General features: G+C 38.4%; 1 protein-coding gene across 14 annotated transcripts in view; it reads right to left on the reverse strand.

Annotated features, from left to right (window-relative positions):
• LOC136853015 (one cut domain family member 3-like) overlaps window positions 1–22500 on the reverse strand; it is a 544859-nt gene that overhangs the window by 476669 nt on the left and 45690 nt on the right. For 5 of the 14 annotated variants that reach the window (XM_067128158.1, XM_067128157.1, XM_067128156.1 and 2 more), the window contains exon 2: window positions 15230–15427. The exons of the other annotated variants lie outside the window; for them this stretch is intronic. In XM_067128158.1, the coding sequence (XP_066984259.1) occupies window positions 15230–15427 (198 nt within the window). The remainder of the gene's footprint in view (window positions 1–15229; window positions 15428–22500) is intronic. 14 annotated transcript variants of the gene reach the window in all.

The raw sequence follows: 22500 nt of genomic DNA on the forward strand, positions 1-22500 counted from the left end.
TTCCGCAAGAGCATTTCTAAAACCTTGATCGCTTAATCCTCACGAAATTACAAAAAGTATTAGAGGGAAAAAAGAGAATTAGACGAAAAAAGCGCTAAATAAAACTAAACGAAAATACACAGGGGGGAGAAAAAACCCACTTCCATTAAATGCGGAAACGAAAAAACGTATGGAAAATAAGAAAATGGAATTAATGCCATCGGAAAAAATAACTGATGATTGCGAGCGTTCCGCAACGCTAACGAAAAACGATACGGATGTACGAATAAATACATAAATAAATGGATAGGTAGATAAATATATAAATAACGTTACGATACATGTATACATATAATATATATATATATAATATATATTCATATTTATTAATGCATATATATATATGAGCATAAATTTATATACACATATGTATATATATATATATATATATATATATATATATATATGTGTATATATATATATATATATATATATATATATATATATATATATGTGCCCCATAAAATATATACATGTAAACCAGGTAAGAGGATGATAAAAAATATAGAGTATGTAAAACAAGGAAATAGAGAAGATAAAATATAAACAAAAAGCAAAAACATAAGTGAGAGAGAGAGAGAATTATGAAAGGGAATCAAACAAACACAAAGTAAAATGAAAAAAAAATATGGCAGAAAGAATAAAAAGTAAAAGCGAGAAAGAGAAACTCAATAAATTACGACGATTTCAAATGAGAAACCAAAAGAAAAGACAAAGAAACGAAGTAAAAGAAGAGAAATAAACAAGAATGCAAGAAGAAGAAGAATAAAACCCAAAATGAAAAAAAGTGACTTCCTATAAAATACTAATAGATGTAAAATACAAGAAGAAAATTAAAAAAAGAAAGAGTGTTAAGACGGAAGACAACACGAAGAAGAATGCAAAGAAAAGGAGGAAATAAGGAAAATTAACTAAATACAGAAAAATTAATTCAAAAGAAAAAGTGGGCCAGACCATTTCCATGGCGACGAATCATTTGCAGGTTAATCATCGAGTTTGATCGAAATCCATACATTCATTCGCGAGATATTTCCTTAATACACAGACGACAAACAAACATTCGCTGAAGAAGAAGAAGAAGAAGAAGAAGAAGAAGAAGAAGAAGAAGAAGAAGAAGAAGAAGAAGATGGAGATGATGAAGAAGAAGATGATAAAGAAGACGATGAAAGGAAGGAGAGAAAATAAAGGGAACGAAGGAGAAGAATGAGAATGAGAAAGAGAAGAAGAAAAAGTAGGAGAAGAAAAAGAAGAAAAAGTAGAAGAAGAAGGAGAAGAAGAAGAAGAAGAATGAGACGAATAAAGGAAAGAAAAAGAAGATAAAGAAGAAGAAGGAGACGAAAAAGAACAAAATGAAGAAGAAGAAGAAGAAGAAGAAGAAGAAGAAGAAGAAGATGGAGATGATGAAGAAGAAGATGATAAAGAAGACGATGAAAGGAAGGAGAGAAAATAAAGGGAACGAAGAAGGAGAAGAATGAGAATGAGAAAGAGAAGAAAAAGTAGGAGAAGAAAAAGAAGAAAAAGTAGAAGAAGAAGGAGAAGAAGAAGAAGAAGAATGAGACGAATAAAGGAAAGAAAAAGAAGTAGATAAAGAAGAAGAAGGAGACGAAAAACAACAAAATGAAGAAGAAGAAGAAGAAGAAGAAGAAGAAGAAGAAGAAGAAGAAGAAGAAGAAGAAGATGATGAAAGAGACGAAGAAAGTAAGGAAGGAAGAAAGGACACAAAACGAATGAATGGGGTCTTGCGAGGCAAAACCGGGCAGTGCCTAAAACTGGGGCGCTTGGCCTGTCAACGCCTTCAGGGGAAAAAAGCACCGGCCGAAAAGGAGGGGGAATAGAGAGAGAGAGAGAGAGAGAGAGAGAGAGAGAGAGAGAGAGAGAGACCACAAGAATAGTAAAAGGGGGAGAAACATTACTAAAACCCAAGAAGCAGCGACAGAGGGGGAAGACGCGACCGAAAAGGGGAGAGGGTGGAAAAAAGGGGAACAAGGCACGGCATAGGAAAAGGGGATGAGGGGAAGGAGAGTAAATAAAGAGAAAAGGGGAGATATAAAAAGAAAGTGAGAGAGAGAGCGAGAGAAAGAGAGAGAGAAAGGTGGTGGCGGCAAGAGCCGTTGACGACGATGGAAGAATATTTAAAATGAAGGAAATGCCAGAGAGAGAGAGAGAGAGAGAGAGAGAGAGAGAGAGAGAGAGAGAGAGAGAGAGAGGAGGAATACAACAAGGGGAAGTACTGAAAAGAGAGAGAGAGAGAGAGAGAGAGAGAGAGAGAGAGAGAGAGAGAGAGAGAGAGGAGAATACAACAAGGGAAGTACTGAAAAGAGAGAGAGAGAGAGAGAGAGAGAGAGAGAGAGAGGACAACAAGGAAGTACTTAAAAAAGAGAGAGAGAGAGAGAGAGAGAGAGAGAGAGAGAGAGAGAGAGAGAGAGAGAGAGAAGGAGTACAAGGGGAAGTACTGAAAAGAGAGAGAGAGAGAGAGAGAGAGAGAGAGAGAGAGAGAGAGAGAGAGAGAGAGAAACTGCTAATTGGCTGTAGCTAATAAGACATTCATTTATAAACCAGCGGATAAAATAAAATTAAAAGAATTGATTAATCACTAAAATAAATAAATGTATTCCACAGACTAACAGCAACCATACAAGGGGCAAAACTATCAAGTTAAATAACCATATTATCAAAATAATAAATAAAAATAAACGGTCAACTGTCACTTAGGGATGAGCACAAGAAATAATTTACACTGAAAAGAACCAATCAGAATGCAGAAATATTTAGTCCATCGTCGTTCCTTAGTAAAAAATAATCAATCATCACTGTAACGCAGAAAGGCAAATTTATCATAATTTATCATAATTGGAAAAACATGAAATGACTCATAACAGAACGGAAAGCATAAGAAAAGTCGAGAGGGTAGATATTGAGAGAAAATATGTAAAATATGAAAATGAATATTAATCATTTGGAGACCTTCAACATGATTATAAGTTCACTGAAAGAAAAAAAATTCAAAAGTGATGATCATATAATGACTTGGTCAGAAATAAAAAAATAAAAATCACGCAAGAAATAAACAAGTGATTGTTGAAGACAGCTCGGGTGGAATTTCATTTACAGTATAAGGAAGTAATTAAACGTACACTAGAACAGGAAAGAGAAGTAATCTAAACTTAATAAAGAAACTATCAATGTATACATACGCATTATGAATGATTGTACGCACCCAAATACTTATATGTATTTAATATGTATATGTAAACACACACACACACACACACACACACACACACACACATATATATATATATATATATATATATATATATATATATATATATATATATATATATATATATATATATATATATATATATATATATATATTGAAAATAATCAGCACACAATCACGTGTGGGACAGGAATAAATTTCTGACTCAAATCAGGATCGAACCAGGTACACGGGTTCCAACTTCTTTTATGACTTGTGTGGCTTGGTTGGCAGCGGTCTCGTCTTTCAATTAAAAGACCAGGGTTCCATCCTGATGTGAGCCAGAAATTTATATATACGTATGTATATATATATATATATATATATATATATATATATATATATATATATATATATATATATATATATATATATATATGTGTGTGTGTGTGTGTGTGTGTGTAACGTACAGCATATATACTGTTGAAAAAGAAAAACTGTAACTAAGAAAGCATCTAAAGTTTAGTAAAAATGTTTGCACTTAAAGAATTAAATCACTGGAAGGGTACTGAAAGGGTAACATGCTTAGATAAAGTAATGATGTTACTACAAAACTAATTGGCAAAAAGAGAGAGCACTTTGACGCAGTAAACAGACCAACAACGGAACGAGAGAGAGAGAGAGAGAGAGAGAGAGAGAGAGAGAGAGAGAGAGAGAGAGAGAGAGAGAATTTATGAGGGGGGACAGGTGGTCGCACTTCAACCACGAGGAGCAAGTCGAGGACCACGGCTTCTCCCCACATCCTCTCTCTCTCTCTCTCTTTCTCTCTCTCTGTGAGACGGAGGGGGGAGGAAAAGAGGTGTAGAACATAAAAGGTTCATCTTTTTTTTTGTCACTGAGTTGAATTTCCTACCTACACATTTCACTTTAATTAGTTTCTTTTCTTTGTTGATTGCTGATGATTATGACGGGTTCTTTGGCTTTTTGATGATTGAAAGTTCTTAATATTGATTATATATGTGTGCAAATAGATATACACAAGTATACACAAACACACACACAAATATATATACATGTGTATATATTTATGTATTTATATATATATATATATATATATATATATATATATATATATATATATATATATATATATATATATCCATATCCACCTCTTCTTTCTCTTCCACTGATGACTCATCAACAGCACATCGCCCCACCCCTATTCACTCTAATCACACTGCGCCCCTCACCCATCTTTTTCCGCCACTGCTTGTTTCCCGGCGTCCCTAGCCGCCTTGCTTCCCACACGCGTTTCACAGAGCTCTTGTCGCCCACTCTCTCTGCATGACCAAACCATTCCAGAACACTTTTCACTCTTTAAACCATTCTCATTCCATTTTGTGCTGTGCAATCTATTCATCTCCATATTCCAAAAATATATATATATATATATATATATATATATATATATATATATATATATATATATATATATATATATATATATATAGACGTTGTGTATAGACGTTGTGTATATATATATATATATATATATATATATATATATATATATATATGTGTGTGTGTGTGTGTGTGTGTATACATATGCATATGCGTATAAAGTAATAAATGAAAACACCAGAGAAATAGAATTCTCTCTTAAAACTCAACAATAATGGACTGTAATACTACACAACTTTTTTTTTTGCAAAATAAAAAAACCCTCATGTTAATTGTCTAATTTACTACTCCTACGTTTTTTCGAAATTAGAAAGAAAAAATACGCAATGGCCGGAAAAATTTAATCATAAAAACTTGAAATAACAGAATGAACGCATATATATTTCTGCGCTTATTTTTGTTAGCATGCAAATTCTCCACACTCCAGCTTATTCTATGTGTCTGTAGGAATGTTTTAAAATGTTTTCCATTTCTCTGCCTTTTAACATTTTCATTAGATTCCTGAACTAGACGATGATATTTAATAAATTTAATACCCTGTATTTACCTTCTTTTCTGGATAAGTAATATTTCTAATGATTTTTAAAAAATGATACATAAAAATTCATCTCTTCACTCCAAACAGCTGCACTACGCCTATATGCATCTGTAAGAGAGAGAGAGAGAGAGAGAGAGAGAGAGAGAGAGAGAGAGAGAGAGAGAGTAAATACCAATAATGAGGACATAAAAGAGTACACAAAATTATATATATGTACATGTATATATAGAGAGAAAATATATATATATATATATATATATATATATATATATATATATATATATATATATATATATATATATATATATATATATATTATATGTACCTACTATATAAAAATGACCCCAGTAACCGTGAAGCACTGTTGAATAGTAGCGCTGAGAGAGAGAGAGAGAGAGAGAGAGAGAGAGAGAGAGAGAGAACATAACATAACTGTTAGGACCTCAAATACAACAGTAAAATAATGGAGGCAGTAAAGAATAAAGTTGAAAGAGAGAGAGAGAGAGAGAGAGAGAGAGAGAGAGAGAGAGAGAGAGGCAGGTGCTCGAGTAGCTCAACCCGCACCAATTAAGATCACCATCCATGCGGTAGTAGGGGTAAGAGAGAGAGAGAGAGAGAGAGAGAGAGAGAGAGAGAGAGAGAGAGAGAGAGAGAGCAGTGGCATAAAAAGGAAAGAGAAGGGAAATGAGAAAATAACGCATAATGAAAGATTAAAAAAATAAGCATAAAGTATAAGAGAATTAGAGGCATAATGAGGGGGGAGAGAGAGAGAGAGAGAGAGAGAGAGAGAGAGAGAGAGAGAGAGAGAGAGAGAGAGAGAGAGATAGCAGTGGCATAAAAAGGAAAGAGAATGGAAATGAGAAAATAAGAGATAATGAGAGATTTAAGAAAAACAGGCATAAAGTATAAGAGATTAAGAGGCATAAAGAGAGAGAGAGAGAGAGAGAGAGAGAGAGAGAGAGAGAGAGAGAGAGAGAATACACAACCGTAATAGTGTTATAAACGCAGGCACGCGCGCAAAAAAGAAATTTGGTTCCTGTTTATTAAAGGTAACTCTCGTTCCCCAACCGCCATCGCCCGCCATGATGACGTGCCCTATCAACTTCATCGCTTTTCTCTCTCTCTCTCTCTCTCTCTCTCTCTCTCATATACATCTTGTTTCATCCGTCTGTTTTTTTTCGGATGCGTTTGTCTTTCTCCCAGTGTTCGTTTATGCATTAAAATTCATTTTCTCTCTCTCTCTCTCTCTCTCAACTCTTTTCATTATGCCTCTAATTCCCTTATATTTTATGCCCTCTTTTTCCAATATTTCATTATGTGTTATTTTCTCTTTTCCATTCTGTTTCCTTATGATGCCACTGGTCTCTGTCTCTGTCTGTCTCTCTCTCTCTCTCTCTCTCTCTCTCTCTCTCTCTCTCTCTCTCTTCTCCTTATGCCTCTAATTCTCTTATATCTTATGCCCTCTTTTTTAATATTTCATTATGTCATTTTCTCCTTTCCATTCTCTTTACTTTTTATGCCACTGCTCTCTCTCTCTCTCTCTCTCTCTCTCTCTCTCTCTCTCAACTCTCCTCCTTATGCCTCTAATTCTCATATATTTTATGCCCTCTTTTTTAAATATCTCACTATCTGCTATTTTCTCTTTTCCATTCTCTTTCCTTTTTATGCCACTCTCTCTCTCTCTCTCTCTCTCTCTCTCTCTCTCTCTCTCCATCAAACTTTTCAGACCTTCAAGGGTTAATAATATGGCTTCTGCAGCAGATTTCAGGGAGTGTGTGATATCACATCCGGGCGGAGGGAGTAACCCTATCTCTCCTCTCGAGGAGGGGGGAGGAGGAGAAGGAGGGGGAGGGGTAAGACCCCTTTACACGCCCTTTACTCCAACGCACTCTATGTCCCCTCCCTCCCACCCCGTGAAAATCCTGCTGACCCTAACACCATTACATTAAGGGAGGGGGAAGAAATGGTATGTACGGGAGAGATAGGAGAGGGAGGGGAAGAAGAGGGGAGGGGGAGTGGGGAAGGGGGAGGGGTTGGACAGAAGATGCGTAGGAGGATAGGGGGCGCAAAGCGAGATTATTATTCTGTTGACGTTGACGCAAAATCAGGCGTATGCGTCATGAACTGTTACCTGTTTCTGTCGTAGTGGGATTGCTTACCTGAGGAGGCTGTGTGTGTGTGTGTGTGTGGATGAAGCCCAATGTGCATAAATGCATGTAATTATATCTATCTGTCAATCACTGAATAGTAATGACTTTTGTAATTCGTGTACACAAGACAATACAGAAAGCGAATTTTAGTGCTGTCAACCTTGGAGAATATATATATATATATAATATATATATATATATATATATATATATATATATATATATATATATGTATATATATATATATATATATATACATATATATATATATATATATATATATATATATATATATATATATATATGTATGTATGTATGTATGTGTATATAATGTATATATATATATATATATATATATATATATATATATATATATATATATATATATATATATATATAAATCCCTGTAAAAATTAAATAAAACCTTCAACGCCACTTTTCCCCAAAACTCAAGTCTCTAAATATAAAACAATTTAACAATTTCCTGTAAAAAATAAATTAAAAAAATTCAGCATCACCTTTCCCACGAAATTCACTCTGTCTTCATATAAAATATTTTGCTAATATACACAAGAAGCATTAAACAATATTCGCATTTGGGAATAAGAATTCGTAACCACGTAACTGGATTATACAGAAGACTCTTTTAAGATTATGAATAAGTGAATCTAATATTTAAAGGAGAAGATATTACGAAACAATGAGAAGATAACAATGAGTAAACAAGACAACAAGTAAAAAATGCGTCGAAGTTTTTTTCGGCACAATCGAGTTTTCTGTACAGCGGCTACAGCGTATCATCACGGCCACCGAAAATAGATCTATCCTTCGGTGGTCTCGGTACAATGCTGTATGAGCCGCGGCCCATGAAACTTTAACCACTGCCCGGTGGTGGTCTATCCTATATTGTTGCCAGACGCACGATTATGGCTAACTTTAACCTTGAATAAAATCAAAACTACGGTGGCTACAGGGCTGCAATTTGGTATGTTTGATGGTTGGAGGGTGGATGATCAACATACCAATTTGCAGCCCTCTAGCCACAGTGGTTTTTAAGATCTGAGGGCGGACAGAAAAAGGTAGAGTAACGTCCATTCTCAAGACTAGAAGCCACCAATCAACTTCCTCAGATCTCTTCAACGTTCTTCAGAATGTTGCATTATGACCTATACTTAGCCAACCCAAAACAATAATACGGAAGGTCAGTGGCTGAAGTTTTCCAAGAATGTGATTGAAATAAAGCTTAAGTAAGCAATCCAGGACAAAAACGTTCTTGTAAGAATGTACAGTGGAGAAGCTTTCAAAGAATGTGATCGGAGAACGTGACTGGATTAAAGCTCTGGTAACGAATCCTTCACAAAATAAGACTGGGTTAAAGATAAGGCGACGGATCTTTTAAATACTACTAAAAGACAAAGTCTCGAGTAACGAAGCTTTCAAAGAATGTGACTGGATAAAAATACAGAGAAGTATCTTTCGAAGAAAGTGACTGGCTGAAAATTACGTAGCTTTCAGAGATTGTGACTGGCTAAAATAAAATACGGTGACGAAGTTTTCCATACAACATGATTTGATTAACAGCTACGGCGACGTAGCTTTCAGAGAATGACTGGCTACAAAATACGACGACGAAGCTGTCACATAACATGGTTTGATTAACAGCTACGGCGACGTAGCTCAAAGTAAGCGATTGGCTAAAACAAAGTACGGTGACGAAGCTGTCACATAACGTGATTGGATAACAGCTACGGTGACTTATCTTCCAAAGAGGGTAATTGGCTAAAAAGCACGAAGTACTGATATAGCATGACTGGATAACAGCTACGGTGACGCAGCCCTCAAAGAACGTAATAATTGGGGCAAGCGCAACGGTGGCGTCCACAAGCGGACGAATTTTCGACCATTCGGTGACCCTGACGATAAGAGAAACATGATTAGCGCTCAGCCCCGATGGCCGAAACAAGCCGAAACAATAAACAGCGCGTTGCATAAACATAATTCCGGTAAACAGAGGCTGGAAATTATTTCAGTCTGGCAGACATCAAAGATAAACACGCCGTAAAACAGGGGAGGAGGGGAGGGGAGGGGGGAAGGGGGGGGGCCATACAAACACGGGGCATGCACTCAGTACATAAGGCGGCAATATGCCTGCACAAATAGCACAATTTACATAACGATATACAATCGCGAATGTTAATTTTCGCTGGCGCAAAAAAATTTTTTTTGGGGAGCATTCCACGAGTTTTACTTTTCCAAAAGCATTACACGTTATCCATTACGGAGCGTAATTATTCGCTCCTTTTTTTGTATTTACTTATTCTCATCCTTTCTTTATTTTCCCGCATTACACGTTATTCATTACGGAGCGTAATTATTCGCTCCTTTTCTTTTGCATTACTTATTCTTATCCTTTCTTTACTTTTCCACATTACATGTTACTCATTACGGAGCGTAATTATTCGATGTTTTTTATTTATTTATTCTTGTTATTTCTCTTCTGCTTTTCCGCATTACGCGTCATCCATTACAGAGCGTAATTATTCGCTCCATTTTTTATTTACTTATTCTTCGTCTATCTCTGACTTTTCCGCATGACACGTCATCCATTACAGAGCGTAATTATTCGCTCCTTATTTTATTTACTCATTCTTGTCCTTTCTTTATTTTTTCGCATTACATGCTATCCATTACGGAACGTAATTAATCGCTCTTTTTTTGTATTTATTCATTCTTCCCCCTTTTCCTTGTTTCTTGCTTTTCAGCATTACAAGTTATCCATTACGGAGCGTAATTTATTCATTCTTGTTTTTTCTTTATTTTTCTGCATTACACGTTATCCATTACGGAGCGTAATTATTTATTCATTCTTGTTCTTTCTTTGCTCTTCCGCATTACACTTTATCCATTACGGACCGTAATAATTGATTCATTCTTGTTCTTTCCTTACTTTTCTGCATTACACTTTATGCATTACGGACCGTAATTATTTATTCATTCTTGTTCTTCTTTACTTTTCTGCATTGCACTTTATCCATTACGGAGCGTTACTATTCACTCCTTTTTTTTATATTTACTTATTCTCGTTCTGTCTCTTGCATTCACGGTATCCAAGCAACGGTGCAAAACAGTTTCATTATTTACCTCTTCATAACTTCATGTATTATTACAAATAAAAAAAAACTTCAGCAGAAAATACCATGTTATATATGCCCTCCTTACTTATTCAGGACTAATTATTTAATAATACTAAGGCGAAAAATATTCATCACTGGGTTTGATTAGAGGTTACAGAGCGTTCTGAACGAACCAATACAGGCTTTCATATGTATTCCAGCTATTTGTAAATATTATGCCAACTGGAACTTACTGAGAGAGAGAGAGAGAGAGAGAGAGAGAGAGAGAGAGAGAGAGAGAGAGAGAGAGAGAGAGAGAGAGAGAGAGAGAGAGAGAGAGAGAGAGAGAGAGAGAGAGAGAGAGAGAGAGAGAGCACTACAACGGATTTTTCTTATATAAATATCATTTATAAATATCGCAACGGAACAAAAGTTAAAACTACAAAATACAAACAGATAAACAGAGAATGAGAAAAGAAAAAGGGAAAGAGAGAGAGAGAGAGAGAGAGAGAGAGAGAGAGAGAGAGAGACTCCGACCCAGGGCTAAAGTAAGGGTTGGGACAAACAGCAAAGCCCCCACAAGAGCCAGGGGATACCCGCCCTTAAACCCCTTACGGGACAAGGGCCATTTTCGCCTGCCCAACCCGGCAGCAGATGCATCCCTGATAACGGTCGTTCCTCTGCCCGCCCGTGTTCTAACTATGTACGTTTTGATGGTGCGTGTAAGGGAGGAGGGGAGGGAGAGGGGGGGGGAGAGGGAGAGGGAGGGAGATGGAAAACGGGGGTCGAAACGTACACGTGTGAATTTTTCAACCCATGATCGTTTTACTCGCCAAGGGGTGGTCTCTCTCTCTCTCTCTCTCTCTCTCTCTCTCTCTCTCTCTCTCTCTCTCACATGGGGTTTTATGTATGATGTGACGGAAACACCAGGAATCTTTCACTGGGTCAATTGAGTCTGGCTCGTTCGTTCGTTTGTTCGGGGGCGATGAAGAATGCTTTCAAATATTGAAATTTATCTATCTTTTTTTAATATTCTTTCGGTTTATAGATAAATATTTTATCACGCCTGTCTACAAACCTGTCAAAATCTATTTTTAGTATAAATCAGTAAGTAGTTTCTTTGAATTTCAATGATGATACTCCACATTTTAAAATTATATATAATTTATATATATATATATATATATATATATATATATAGAATATATACTAAGAATAAAAAGTATATTAAGAGTTAATACACATAGCATACACATATGTAGTTTACCGTGGAAACGAATAAAAACATCTGCGTATAAGTGCATATGCGCTACATACCACATATGTTACTACACATTTCAAACCAAACATAAACAGCATATGTAGAAACACACCCAGCTTTTTTTTATAAGAGAACAACGAACTTTGTACGAGTACATATGTACTCGGGACACCAGAGTGCACATGTACTCATCTGAGACATAAATTTTCAAATTACCGGATGAAATAAAAAAAAATAATGGGTGTGATCTTCAATGCAATCAGACATGTGTTTCCCGGTGGAACAGATGTACGGAACTGTTCCACGTCCTACGATAGTTTTCTCGACAATTAGCCGCGAGAAATACTTGTTTGGAACACGCCTTGAGAATAAATGTTTTTACCTCCTGCATGAATATTTCCGTAAAAATAATAATAATAATAATAATAATAATAATAATAATAATAATAATAATAATGGTTTTTAATAAAAATTATATTTTTTATATAAACATTAAAATTGAAAGAGAAAATGTAAATGAAAAAATTCAAATGTTTAACGAGACAAGATGGACCTTTTTGAAAGGTAAATGAATATTGCATCTAAAAAGATTATTTTACATATTCGAGAACATTAATGTCTGCCGTATAGATGTAGTACAGAATTAATAGTAGGCAACTAGGAAAAACAGAGAGAGAGAGAGAGAGAGAGAGAGAGAGAAACAGTTGAGAAAGAGAGAGAGAAAGAGAGAATCAAGAAACAGTTGGAAAAAGGTGAAACTCAATTCAAGAAGAGAGAGAGAGAGAGAGAGAGAGAGAGTAGACACAATCTAGGAAACAGTTGGAAAAAAGGTGAAACTCAATTCAAGAAGAGAGAGAGAGAGAGAGAGAGAGAGAGAGAGATACAATCTAGAGAAACAGTTGGAAAAAAGGTGAAACACTCAAGAAAGAGAGAGAGAGAGAGAGAGAGAGTAGATACAATCTAGAAACAGTTGGAAAAAGAGTGAAACTCAGAGAGAGAGAGAGAGAGAGAGAGAGAGAGAGAGTAGACACAATCTAGGAAACAGCTGGAAAAAGGTGAAACTCAATTCAAGAAGAGAGAGAGAGAGAGAGAGAGAGAGAGAGAGAGGAACAAAGCAATTCACGCAAGCAGTGCAACCGAAGAACGTTGTTCACGTTCGGAACAGAACGTGACAGCGCGTTCACTCTCGGGGAGACCTTGCCAGTGGCATTCCACTGAAACGGCTAGGAAAGAGTCCGTTCCACGGCATCGTCATCATCATCAGCTGTTGCACATCTGCCCGCCTGCACCGCGCACAGTAAAACGCAGCCATCTGGAACGCTATCTCCACTATTTCAGGGTTACGATTCCAATGATATGTCAACGAAAGTCCACATGTTGTATCAACTAAAGTCCAATATATCCCCCAAAGTCCGAATCAGCGCTAAATGCACCGTGTAGGACTAACTTGCCCCACCCTGTCACTGAGACAGATGTAGTACCATACTAGTTTATCCTCGTGTGTTTTTATATGTTACGCCGTATGTAGCTGAAATGTCACGATAATATGCCAAAGAGAGAGAGAGAGAGAGAGAGAGAGAGAGAGAGAGAGAGAGAGAGAGAGAGAGAGAGAGAGAGTTTAAAACAGCATGACCAAGCTACGCCAAGTTACCGAGAGAAAGGTGAAAGGTGCTGGTGAAAGGTGCTGTGTGTATGTTCAGTACATAACAAATACTGTCATGAAAAGAGAGAGAGAGAGAGAGAGAGAGAGAGAGAGAGAGAGAGAGAGAGAGTAATTACTGTACTGTATCACATACAAGTTTAAATACCCTGCCTAGCAACATTCGGAAAGAAACAGAATTCGGACCGGGACAGAATTATATCCTAAATGCAAGAGTATCAAGAAAGCTACAGAGAGAGAGAGAGAGAGAGAGAGAGAGAGAGAGAGAGAGAGAGAGAGAGAGAGAAGCCTTATCTCTTTTATCTCAAGCTACATTAGACTCATTAACGCGGGCAGATGTGAACTACTGCGGCTAGGCATCTGATTAAAAAACGAATTAGCATGACACTTATATAAACCATTTTGCATATTTTGATCAATCTACGTCCAGAGAGGTATTTAAATATTACAGCAGTTACATAATCAGTTTCTTTATGGAAACACGAGATTCATTTCATAAAATATAAATTCACAATCATTCCCCCACAACTCACTCCGAATTCAGAATAACCACAGCATGCCACATTTATCATTCCGGCGACCATCTCGTTGCAAGCTGACGAGGGTGAACGAGACTACATAAAGCTCTCGCTAACGAAATACTGGCATTTGTTTGTCACTTGTTTGTCGCCCCATCTTATGTAACTCGATTACGGAAGAAGCAGAGAGAGAGAGAGAGAGAGAGAGAGAGAGAGAGAGAGAGTGTGTGTGTGTGAACTGTTAGCTTTCCTCAATGCTCAATGGCATATTTTTATAGGAAGAGTTTCAATGCTCATTATCGAGTCTTATAGTACAGAAATCACCTCAGGGAAGACTGAGCCTAGTGCAGTGAGGAGTTGGGTAAATGCAGGACTTAATGAGTCCTGGGTAAATAATAGGCCTAGTGAGACTATTCGTATACAATGGAGAGTGATTGTCCGCTTCGTTACTCCGTAAAATGTAGTTATTGGAGTCAAAATCATAGTATTCCTTCAGAGAATAATGAATAAAGAATTTTACCAATAGTAGCATAAAAGATAAAAGGTCAAAACGAAAAAAAAAAACATTGTAATTCATATCTGAAACTCAAAAAACCGTACAAACATTTGGAATTTCAAAACCAGACGCCAAAGAGCATCTGAGCATTCTTCCATTCATTAAAACGACTTTCCTTTTAATGTTAAATTCTGTTTCACAAGAAACAACACTTATTTTATATGTTAAATAACAAAGTTAAATAACTAGCGGGCTGCAACAGCTACCCTTCAGCAGGCACTTGGCTTGACCGAAGCCCAGCGACCTCGGTCAAGACCCTTATCAGCTCATACTCCAGAATAATACTTCAGACTCTTTGAACAAACACAAAGCTACGTCCATAAAATTAATCCATAATATTCAAGAGGACAAGGGGAAAATGCACACGCATAGGAGTCCAAAGGAGAATCACTTCTGAAATCGAGCTCACAAGACAAAAAATATGCTCTAAAATCACCCTATGTTACTAGGAGGGCTGGTTACTCTCTAAGAGCCTTGGGTATAGGCCTAAACACACAGGCGACATCACATCGGCAGTAACGTTTAGGAGCTTCTAAGGACTGGATACACGTTGGCAACTGACGAAGGAATGGGACAAACACAAACGACAGAGAGAGAGAGACAGGTAAATAGACAGAGAGAGAGAGGGAGAGCGAGAAGGACGACGGACCAGGGCATGATGGGAACTGGAAGCACGGATTTCTAAAAGGGTCCAGCCTAGCAGGTTATCGAGGGACTGATATACCACTAACTTTGGCTGGCCCTTGGAGGAGGAGAGAGGTGGTGGTGATGATGGAGAGGGTGGTGCATGTGATGTTGGTGGAAGAAGTGTTGGTGGTTCCCCAAGGCGGGACGCGCCAAGCCAGAACCTCCTCTGTTTCTACTGCTGTTGGCGGTGCTGCTGGTGTTGGCGCCGCGAGAGTGTCCTGTCGGCGCCTTCTCTCCACACCCTTCGCCAGAAAAAGATGGAAGCATCCTTCGTCAATTTTAAATAAGCCATCCTGATTATAACCTATCTGCCACAAACATCATCGACTTGAGACTACCTCACGTCGATTTTATTTACCTAAGCCAAAAGAATACGTATTTAAATGGTTTGGTTACAAGTTTGGTACAGAAGTAAAAATGATGCTTTTGCTACTGTAACTTAAAAATAAATTATTCCTTTTCTCCCGAGGGGGTTCATCAACAAAATAATTTCATTCATGAACAAGAGTTGGATCTTTGTTACACATTCTCACTACCTAATATCACATTCTCACCACCTAAAAGCATTAACTAATAGTACAGATTAATATATTTTCATAAATATTACGTATAACAAGATCATGAGAGAGAGAGAGAGAGAGAGAGAGAGAGAGAGAGAGATACCCTATGCAACCACGCATAATACAGAACCAAATGCATCTCTCCGCCTGTCTCTTCCTCCACCCAGGAAATTCGGGGAAACATTCCCTCCCTCTTGGGCCTACTTCTCTAATCCATCAGCCGTTACGGATGCGTTCGCACCGCAAACTAATGAATAAATACCTACGACGTGACCTTCACTACCGCAAACACAACCCCACGGTGATGACGTCATGGAACGTCCCAGGAGCGCCCGCGCCCGCGCGTGCTATATTCGAAAGCACGCGCCAACCGGAGTGTGCAGCAGCAGCAGCAGCAGCAGCAGCAGCAGCAGCATTTCCCATACATTAGTCCCGGTAACAGATGTGGGTCAGGCCGCCGCTCAAGAGACTTTGTTTACGTGAGAGAGAGAGAGAGGAGGGATAGAGAAAGAGAGAGTGCCAGGGGACTATGTAGGACAGCCGAAGGTTTAGCCATAGCGGAGAAGGGCGACGGAGAGACAGAGAGAAAGAAAGAAAGGGCAGGCCATAGACAGAACAGGCTCACCCGCCAACGGTAGCGAGAGAAAAAGAAACCGAAGACTGAGGAGGGTCAACTAATAGGCTAACTGGCAACTCAGCTCCTTTGTTGATTCGCGTTGAAGTTCCCGCGTAAGCTAAGCAAACGGTTTCCCTTTGGCGCCAAAACTGAAAAGGGAACGATTCATCTTGGGAGCAACATTCGCGGAGACTTTATACTAATAATACGATGCTTGACGAAATCAAATCCCTAAGGGAAAACTGATCTGACCGGCAATATATGCAAATCCAATTTCCTTATCGTCGCTGTTCAAGTTTATTACGCGACGTAAAGCGTTTATAAAGACCGCACAAGGTTGTCATTATTCTTCAATGCAGAAATAATTCTACGGAATCCTTTTTACAATATAATGTCTCACTTTAACCAGTCCTCCCTCTAACAGCATACGCATATCACACATAGCAGAGGAGTACATTTATCAAAAATTTCTGTTAATAGCAACCCCTGCTTCACACGAATAACAAAAACAGATCCTTATAGGTCTACGAAGACCCGCAAGGTTGGTATGTATTCCATCAACCTGTCTTTGTAAAAATCTATAGATTTACACACCTTGCCTTCTTAATCGATATCAGAAAATCAAATATTGTAAAGTTTACTTTTCCCCTCGTGAACATAAATACCATAAGCATGCTCGCACACATTCCTGAAAAATTTAAATGTTAGTCCTATAGATTACAGACAAATTACATGAAATGATTACATGATTCTTAAATGCAACCCTTATAAATCTACCATCTATTGGGCAACCCTGTACTTACAGTAAGAAGATCCTATGGTTCCTACCACCCTAACGGACAAGTTTCATGACCACTTTCACTCCTACTTTTTCCAGCCACGGTTAATTTAACATCACGCAGTTACCCGGAAAGCCCAGAGAGCGAAAGTACGTCCCCCTTGTTAGTTCCGACTTCGCTGGGTTTATTACAAGAGGAAATTCGTCAATCTGAATAATCACAAAAGATATTATAATCAGCTGAGTAAATAAGGCTTCATAATCGTAATTACAAATGCGCCTAGGTCTAACATAAGCTACACAGTTATCGAAATGCTAAACTCAACAGTTACATATTTCAAAATTCTGACTGTAACAACAAACTGAAGACGAGCTCAATGGACTAGGCTGTGGTTAATATTACACTACAAAGTGCTTAATATATTTTAAAACCTTGATTAACCACTAGAATTTTAATAACCATTAGAAAGCTTACTGTATTCCCAGCAACCCATTACACCTATTACATATTGCATTCATCAAATACGTTGGCCTAATACTTACTCCATTCATGTATTCATATTTACAGCAGGAAGTCACTGTGACAATTATACTTCCTTCATCAAGCATAATAAATCTCTACTCCAGCCTCTCTCTCTCTCTCTCTCTCTCTCTCTCTCTCTCTCTCTCTCTCTCTCTCTCTCTCCACTACTTCTCTCCTTTGTTCTCCTTTTGAATGTTCTTTCGGACCCACTCAAGAGACTCTTCGAATAACAGACTCAGCAGTCCTCTCTCTCTCTCTCTCTCTCTCTCTCTCTCTCTCTCTCTCTCTCTCTCTCTCTCTCTCTCTCTCAGCGTAGGACACACAACACCGTGCCTCTGAAACTGATGCAACCATAAATATTATGGAGAAAGAAACGCTAAATTAATGCTTACATACTGACAGACGAAAGTTCTAAATATATATATATATATATATATATATATATATATATATATATATATATATATATATATATATATATATATATAATATATAATTCTGAAACGCCCGTACAGAAAGCAGCAGCCGGTAGTCACAAACGCTTTATTATTACGCGAGAGCTTCCATAACAGAGATTGGTCTTCGTCAGCCCCCAAGTAAGCCAATAGATCACGGCGCCCAGAGAAGAAATTTGAGAGGGAGGTTTAATCATACATCTGGCATCACATATCCTTCCGGCTTGTTTCCCCGTATTCTCTCTCTCTCTCTCTCTCTCTCTCTCTCTCTCTCTCTCTCTCTCTCTCTCTCTCTCAAAATTTTGTGATCTAGATGTTTACATGGTCGTTAATAGAAACATTTATTTTCATCATCTGATGTCATGATGTTTGCAATATAACTTTGACATTTTTTATGCGTTAGTAAACATTATGGTGGACGCGCGCGCACGCACAACACACACACATATATATAGAAATGGTCAATACACAGTCACGTGTGGAACAGAAATAAATTTCTGACTCACATCAGGATCGAACCCAGGTCTCAACTGAAAGGCAAGGGAGCTGCCCACTCAGGTATACAGTCATATATATATATATATATATATATATATATATATATATATATATATATATATATATATATATATATATATATATATATATATATATATATATATATATATATATATATATATATATGTGACAGATAAACAGATAGATAGATGGACATCAAACACAATTTGATTAAAAACTGTGTAAAATAACGAAGTCATGAACACATATTATTAAGACTCTTCAAACGACATATATAGTGATATATAATTACGGCAGGACACAGATCAAGTTACGTGCTGAGAGAGAGAGAGAGAGAGAGAGAGAGAGAGAGAGAGAGAGAGAGAGAGAGAGAGAGAGAGAGTACCGGTTGATAGCAGACAAGCTGACAGGAAAGGTAGGGTGGCCATTAACATATGTTTAGCATTACACAATTGCAGGAGGTATTAAAGGGTAGCGATAGGTGAGAGTGCTGCAATTGATGGTCCTTGCAGGGGAGAGGGGGAGGGGAAGGGAAGGGTAAGCGGGAGGGGGAGGAGCAGAGACTCAGAAGCTGATGAAGAGGCAAAAGGTTGGGGTACAGTTGTGATGCAGAGACGCTCCACGAGAGAGAGAGAGAGAGAGAGAGAGAGAGAGAGAGAGAGAGAGAGAGAGAGAGAGAGAGAGAGAGACTGCATGCATCTGCCGACCTGTAGACTGCATAAAGCGGAAGACAGGAAGGAAGCCTGAGCAAAAATTAGGGAAGAATTCGTGGAAAGGGAAAGTCATTGGGAAGATGACAGGATATAGGACTAGAGCAAAAAAAAAAAAAAAACCAGCTGCACATTGGAAATGGAAACTAGGAGAGAGAGCGAGAATTACAAAAAGAAAGGTTTGCTACACAGAAGGAATTTAATTACACATGACTAATGTTACATTTCAAATTACATGCGCAAGAAATCTTTAAATGATAGTGATGGAATATTATCAAAATCTTCAGTGACCTAAAGCTTTCCTGTTCATTTTGGGTTTCTGCATATTAACAAAAGAGGAAGGAAGGAAGGAAATGAGAGAGAGAGAGAGAGAGAGAGAGAGAGAGAGAGAGAGAGAGAGAGAGAGAGAGAGAATGGGAAGAAAACAAGTACATAGAGTTAAAAAGTAAATTATACTAATATGAGACACTGATAGAAATACATGAAGAGAGAGCGAAAGATGTCCACATCATTAAATTGCTTTGTTGGTCACCTAGCACTCTCTCTCTCTCTCTCTCTCTCTCTCTCTCTCTCTCTCATTTCCTTCCTTCCTTCCTCCTTCCTGCGCTTTGCATAGCCACGTGCAAAACGACTGGGCTCCGTTCCACTAGGTGGCGACTGACCTGCCTACACCGCGATGTCTGCAACATCCTCTCTCTCTCTCTCTCTCTCTCTCTCTCTCTCTCTCTCTCTCTCTCTCTCTCTCTCTCTCTCTCTCTCTCCATAGGCCTCGAGGTGAATTATGGAATCTATCTTTCATGAAGGCAGGTGCGGATATAAAGGGGGAAGAAAAAGGGAAAGATATTGCCCAGGTTCTGTTCCACAACAGACGGGAGGGAAAGTTACCGTTCCGGCGTCGTCTTTAGGTCTATGGCGTTCTTGGATGACGTCGATATAAACCATTCCATTACGTCATTACGTAGAGAAACGTAATGGGTACTACGAATCAGGGAATTAAAACATCAAAATTACAAATGGTAATGATGTAGAAATTCGTCGTGTATCGCATAACGAACTGAATAAACATCCCGGTTACATAAAATAATTATTTACAACTCAAAACTTCAGATGCTTCTAAGTAATGAGTAGAAGAATTGATTATCTTTTCCATAAAATTGTCAATAGTCTTCTAATTGGTTTCAAAAGAGATGTGGTATTTACACAGGTAAGAGCAATAGCAGAATTATCATTTGCAAAGGGTATTACTAACAGTTGCACATTTTATACATAAACACCCACACCCACCACACCACACACACACACACACACACACACACACACACACACACACACACATATATATATATATATAAATATATATATATATATATATATATATATATATATATATATATATATATATTATGCATACAGTATATGTAATCACCACCACGTACCCAAACCGGAAGTGAGTCATCACCAGGGCACCACCAAAACAGCGAGTTAATACGCCATGAAACGAGACAGAAAATAACAGTCATCAGTCATCACCATGACTACGACCACACCGCATACCCCAAAACGGGAAAGGAGTCATCACCACGTGCCCAAAACCGGAAGTCAGTCATCAGTGGGCATCGCGCATAAAAAATTAGATAAAAAAAAAAATTTTGAGAGGAAAATTATTCTTCCGCAGTAACACTTCCTTCCTTCCCTTCCCCTAACCCCAACACCCCTAAAAAAGATCCTTCTTATTAAATTCCTACATCAAGCATCCTTCCCCCTTCTTCGTCCCCCCTCCCGTCGATCCCTACTTCCTCCTCTCTGGTCTGGACATAAGGATGGGAGGGGGGAGGGAAGTGGGTGGGGGGGAGAAGGGATATAAATATGGGTTCATGGAGGGTGGTGACAGGGAGAGGGAGAGAGAGGGGGGAGAAAGAGAGAGGGAGAAGGAAGGGGTGAAACGGTTTTTGGGGGTCAATTCGAAAAGGTTTCGGGCACATCTTTGTGATGCTCAGGATGAAGGTTTTATTGCAGTTAGCAGAGTTGAATCAGGTGAGAGAGAGAGAGAGAGAGAGAGAGAGAGAGAGAGAGAGAGAGAGAGAGAGAGAGAGGGTTATTTCACCGGAGATCATGTGATGTGGGAGATAGGAACTAATTTCAAAGGCCGGAGTATCACAGATGGCTTCATGCTATTATGGTGGTATATATTTTTTGACATGGCATGAACACTCTCTCTCTCTCTCTCTCTCTCTCTCTCTCTCTCTCTCTCTCTCTCTCTCTCTCTCGACTAGACGCCTAATTCACCCCACAGGCCACTCAGTTTGCGAACTGAACCCCTCTTAGAGGCCAGAGAGAGAGAGAGAGAGTTCTGTATCTCCAACTCAATCGAATCAAATCCTATAAAACTAAAAGAATAAAACAAATGAAAGTGCACAAAGGCGATCCGATCCTCCAACCTCTCGAATTCCTTCAAACCAAATCCTTTTCCGTAAGCTCCCGTATAAAGACGACAATGACGTGATTATTTACTTCGGGAAAGCAGGTACGGCAGAGGGGAGATTCCCCCCACCCCTCCCCCTACCCACATCCTCACCTGGCCCCGAAGGGACTGCACCATAACCAACCACCACCAGGTAAGCCCCGGTGATGAACCGCTATCCACCGGAACAAGGGCGTTCACTTAGGACTTGGCCCTACAATTTGGACAGGACCTATATTTCCCACGAGTCTCCGTAGGATGGTTCTCCCCTCCCCCCAACCCCCACCCCCTCCAGTACACCATGATATATACGTAAGGAAAGAGAGAGTGAACATGAAACTGAGAGAGGGTGAGACTAGACTATGCAATCCCTTTAAAAACTTATAAAAAAAACATTTCTCTCTATTATAAGAAAGCCAATGCACGCAAAGCGAAGAGACACGACGAACAGGATGGAATGGAAGAAACGTTAGGATGTAGATGGGGGAAAAAAGGAACGTGGAATTCAGGATATAATAAAAATGAAAGGAACAAACGAAAGGCTATGCGGTAAGTTTTCACGGAACAACGGGGGCAGATGTGCGGGGCTCCGGATGTTGCCATATTACGGTTGTCCGTTTATGTCTACCCTTTCCCCGACGCCAATTACACCATAAAACTACTATATATACTATAATATTCAAATAACGCGTA

This window comes from Macrobrachium rosenbergii, chromosome 26 (genome assembly GCF_040412425.1).
Source record: "Macrobrachium rosenbergii isolate ZJJX-2024 chromosome 26, ASM4041242v1, whole genome shotgun sequence".
Classification (NCBI taxonomy): domain Eukaryota; kingdom Metazoa; phylum Arthropoda; class Malacostraca; order Decapoda; family Palaemonidae; genus Macrobrachium; species Macrobrachium rosenbergii.